We start from the raw sequence: 5,510 nt of genomic DNA on the forward strand, positions 1-5,510 counted from the left end.
TTCAGCTCACACAAGGCTTTGTTTGCCAGAAAACAGTTCGGATTGGTTACTCTTACAGTGAACTGCACGTATTCATTCATTTACAGACATTCTAAAGGTCGCTATTCTGTTCGCAGTTTGTACTTCACATTAATTTCATGCATTTATTACATTAAATTCATTTTATTTAATGTGATTTTTCTTGAATATTTGGCAGCAATACAATCTTGCAGTACTGATTTGGAAATCTGGATCATCTACAACCAAAAACAATCTTCTAATCGTGCAATCTCTGGTTGTTGTTGTTGTTTTTTTTTGCAAAGATCCCCTAAAGCAGGGGTGTCAAACTCAATTCCTGGAGGGCCACAACCCTGCAGAGCTTAGCTCCAACCCTAATTAAACACACCTGATCCAGTTAATCAGGTCCTTCAGGCTTATTTGAAAACTACATGGTATGTGTGTTGGAGCAGGATTGGAACTAAACTCTGCAGGGCTGCGGACCTCCAGGAGTTTGACACCCCTGCCCTAAAGAAACTTACAGAGAAAAAAATACAACTAAACAGAACTTGCTATAACATTTAATAAAATAATTGTTACCACATCCAGACTATGGTAGCCTCCAGGAAGTGGCTGGGCAGTTCATTTTTTACATATTTAACATTTTACATAGGGACTTGCAATACCAATGCATGGTGGTTGCGTAATGATAACAAAACATCTCTATTTTTCTCATTGTGCACTGAATCCATGTTGTCTCATTCTGCTATTAAACATTCTATTAAACACTAAAGCAATTATGAAACACTAATCAGTTCCTTAAACACCACAAGTGTAACAAAGTATTAACATTGTTTTAGCCATTCTTTTATGTGACATATTCATGTAAAAACATATTGTCCCGAGAACATTCAATCTTTAAAATCTGTCTTTATATACATACAAACCCGATTCCCAAAAAGTTGGGACACTGTACAAATTGTGAATAAAAACAGAATGCAATGATGTGGAAGTTTGAACATAATCAGTGAGTTTATTTTCAGCAAAATTAGGCTACAGGAAAAATATGATGGCGCTGAAATGTCACTTGAGTGGTCAGATTTAGGATGAACTAGATGAATACAAAACCACTACAGAAACCACTCATATTCATTTAATTAGACTGTGCTCTTCAGCAGCCATCAATCTCCAGCAGCGCCTCGACTAAAGAAATCCTATTTTGCACGAATTGTGAACATGAGTTTACATCTGAATTTAATGTGAGATAAAAACACCGTGTTCAGCAAAATAATGACAAGAACACACGTCTTTGTATCTTGAACTGCATGCAAACAAAACAACACGAACAAGTGATTCTGATCCTTTTCGGACATTCACAAATATTCACAAACTCACAAGTTATCAGTTTGAAAAATCTGACGGACCCTTCGCTGAATGAACTCACAGAATTCAAAGTGAATTAAAATATTCACTTTGTATTCACAAGATATTATGTTCAGCAATGTGTGTACGTAACTTCAGTTTGACTGTGCGTAGTTTAACATACTATAATACTGTATACGATTTCTATTAACTGAAAGCATAAATCTTGGTTATCCGATGCCGTTTTCAAAGCACAATGCAAAACTGTGGCCTTTTATTCACTGACGCTCTTCAATCAGCAGTGTAGGATATCAGACCGAATCAGACAATCTAAGATTTGGTCAAAACATGGTTGAAACGAGGAGTCCAAATTCCACAGAGGCCCAAGACAACAGGATGTCATAAATCAGACCCTAGCCAGTCTGAAGCAAGCCTAACCAACTCTTTCACAGAACAGCTTTCAACATTAAAACAAAAGAACACTTATTGACAATTCCAAGGAGATTGTCAATTTTGGTCAAAAGAGATGCATAGCGTGACCATCACATGGAAACATGTGATAGTGATCACAAGCTCTTCGGATTGACTTCCCCCCCCCCCCACTTAGGAGACAGAACAGACTGAAATTCCTTACAGACATTTTAACCTCTCTGGTCTTCACAGAACGCATCCTTACGTCCACAGAATGCCAAAGAAACTGCATTTCCATGTAGATTTACATCTAAATTACACTAAAAGGACTTGTTGTGAGCAACTAATCATTGCTATGCAGTCTCAGTGATCAGCCGTAAAACGGTGATTCTGTCCAAATTCCCTTGCATATTAATGGTGGAGTTCCCTTTAAAATCTTAAATGATTCCCTTTGAGCTAAATTGACCTGTTTCCCTTACAGCAGTGCCAAAATAAAAGCTTGCTGATTTTATAATTAAAATTCATAAAAAAATTACATTTTATCATTGTATTTTTAAGCCAACTATAAAATAATTGTATTTTTATTTCATACTCCCTTTTTATTTTAAAATATAATAGTATTATCACACTTTATTATTTTGTTTATTATTGTATTAAAAAAACCCCGAAATAAATAAAGTGATACTAATTTTAATATCAGCATTATTAACTTATTTTTTATAGTTATATTTAATGGGTTACACATGTGCAGTTTGAGGCAAGTTCTGCAGTCTGGCTTGTTTGGAGTCAAATTTCATTTATATACATTTGTTGTTTTTAAATATATAAAACAATTTTTTGGATGAATTTGTCTGTCTTTTATCAGATTTATCAATTGTTGTCATTTTTATTTGTGCTGGTCAATTATGAACAATAGGTCAAATTGAACTGCTTGCAAAAACTTGGGAGAATTGGGTGTGGCCAAGGGGCCAGGCTCCTCCCCTAACAGATGTAATCTCACTCCAACCTTTTGATATAACTTGAGAGCCCTGGAGATTCATATACCATAGTATATAAAAAGGATACCATGTCCAAATCACAATGGTATTGATAGGATATATGTCCAAAACCCAATGAGAGACCCATGGAACTTTTTGGTACTTTTTTGTGCAACACATACCTGTATGCCATATCGATTTCTCACAGAAGCCCGCAGTGCCATAGATACCGGAGGGGTGCAGGCACAATTGTCAATCATGGGCAGACAGCAAAACTCCCCAAAATCTGATGCTGTGGAACAAATAAAGCAGAAGGGGCACCATATGGCGAAGCAGCCTGGAGAGAAGCAAATACAAATACAGATCAATTATTTAATGAATCACAGCTTGCGACAAACCAAAACATAATAAACAAGACAAGTCACTTCAAACTCACAGACACTGCAGTCATCAAAGCATCCAAAGATTCCAGTGCTCCACTGGTTTGAGCTCACTGCTATCACAGGACTGAACTGAGGCTGCTGAAATATCATGTTTGCTGCTATACAGTCGCTGCAGGGTGAATGCAGAAAATAGGTCATATTTAAATACATTGGAATATGCTATCAATATATTTTTAGGTGGTCCCAAATGATGAAATATTATTTTGCCTGTCTATGATGAACAAACTTAGAATTAAGAACTGATGAGTTATTGATAGAGCATTAATATGAACTCACCTCATTCCCCTCACACATAGAACTGTCCTCTGTATTATGGTTTCGCAATTCAAAAAGAAAGAAGTCAAGCTTTATTTGAATACAAGGAACACAATTTCCTTATTACATATATTTTTTGCATATAGGTTCCTCTCAGGATCTGAAAGATAATAATGCTATACAGGAAAAGGTCATATTGTTATTTTAAAGTAGCTGGAGCTTGACAGTCATAAGCCTCATTCATTTTCATTGAAGAAATTCATATGTTTGGACTGACATGTTTTTGAATTCTCAGTTTTCATTAAACTATTTCTGTGGATGTTGCAATGTAAAGATGACTCTAGATGAGTTTCAGGCTGTGAATTAATGTTGATTCCATGTTTACATAAGCAAACATTCTATATTATCTTCCCATATCTAAAAGACAAAAACATTCATGAATTTTTTTTTGTAATAATGTCCACACCTTTTTCTGATAAAGTAAATATCAGCTTTGATTCCAGCAGTCTCATATCTGATCTTGCTTAGCGAACCGTGTGAGTTATGACCGCCACTGCATAGTGTGCCCACAATGGAAAACCCACAATGATTTTGTCCTTGGCCCTATATTTCGGACTAATATCAGTTCATTAGTTAGTATTGCTCGGTCCCTCACTACTCATATGGTTGTTTTTATTTTGTGAGCTTTTTTAGTCCCAGTTTCTGTTCATATTTTGGAAGAGTGGAAATGGCAGCCTAAGGGTTGAGTAAGTTTCATTTTGTAACCATGTGGGAAAAAAAACATGTAACAATGTTAAACCATGAAATGCAAATGCATATGTTTTTGATCAGCTTTATTGAGTGTCCCAACATATTTTTTGTATTTTCTACATTCAATCATTTACAGGCCGGCAAAAACACACTTCTGCAAAACATCTTTTAGTAACATCAAACCTCCAGTGTCACATATCAATGGCTCAATATAACAACTTTCTAACGACAGTGAAAATCATATTATGCATAATATTTTAAATATAAGATACAGAATGTGAAGTACATTCAAAAATAAAACGCTGTCTCTAAAAACTAAAGCAGATTAAAACAATCTATTATAAAATTTGTTAAAAATAAAACAAAATAGTGACACTAAACATGTTGCAACATTAAAATCCCAAATCTGAGTATTTCTTAGGAGAATCCATTCTTCAGAACTCTTCACACCCTGGATTAAAGCTGTACACCATCAATATGCAAAACACATTCCACTACAGTGCCATGCCGAAGGGCTGATCTCAGGTCAGTGTGTGTGTGGGAGGAAGATCAAGAACTGCGATTATAACCGCAGAACAAGCAAGTCTTGTTGTAAGTGATCCGAAAAGGACAAAGTGTGCTTCAGAGAATGTACTGTGAAAATAATAATGAAGGTGTGGAAGATGACGGCGAACTTTAGGTAGGCCTGTTGTTAAACAGAGTGATAGGATGGAGTCTTGCCTTCATCTCCCGTCTGATCTGACACCATGAGCACGGTCCGCAGAAGAAAGAGTACACACAGTCATTGCAGATAGAGTCCTGAATGAGGAAAAGAGGAAATGTTAAACATAATGAACCGGAATATAAGGTCCAAGGTCCTTGACTCTTATAACCTCTTAAAGGTGACATATCATGAAAATCTGACTCTTCCAGGTTTTAAGTGCTATAATCAGGTCCCCGGTGCATCTACCAAGCAAGGAAACGGGAAAAAGATTAACCCATTAAACCTTTTTCTGCAAGCGTCTGAAAAAAACGAGCGCGTCGTGACGTGGCAAAGGGATCTCATTATAATATTACCGCCCCTTAATCTGTAAGTTTCCACCCATGGCACCATCATTTTGATTTCGCAAGCAACAACGGTGTAATGCCATGGCGAAAGTTTGAGCAAAACATGCTAAGTGTTCTGCCTTTGGCTGCACAGACGAGTACAGAACACTATTTACAGTCCCAGCCTCAGAGGAGACAAGAGAGCAGTGGATTTATTGATTCATTTAAAGGGGTCATATGATGCAATTTAAATTTTTCCTTTCTCTTTGGAGTGTTACAAGCTCTTGGTGCATAAAGAAGATCTGTAAAG

The 5,510-nt window shown here is 36.4% G+C and overlaps 1 protein-coding gene across 1 annotated transcript in view; it reads right to left on the reverse strand.

Annotated features, from left to right (window-relative positions):
• Positions 1–4,717: 4,717 nt before the first annotated feature.
• LOC107572567 (cornifelin homolog B-like) overlaps positions 4,718–5,510 on the reverse strand; it is a 2,312-nt gene continuing 1,519 nt past the window's right edge. Inside the window, exon 3 of the mRNA XM_016258991.1 lies at positions 4,718–4,972. Within this exon, the coding sequence (XP_016114477.1) occupies positions 4,850–4,972 (123 nt within the window). The 3' untranslated portion in view covers positions 4,718–4,849. The remainder of the gene's footprint in view (positions 4,973–5,510) is intronic.

The sequence above is a fragment of the Sinocyclocheilus grahami genome, unplaced genomic scaffold (genome assembly GCF_001515645.1).
Source record: "Sinocyclocheilus grahami isolate Dianchi unplaced genomic scaffold, SAMN03320097.WGS_v1.1 scaffold1775.1, whole genome shotgun sequence".
Taxonomy (NCBI): Eukaryota; Metazoa; Chordata; class Actinopteri; order Cypriniformes; family Cyprinidae; genus Sinocyclocheilus; species Sinocyclocheilus grahami.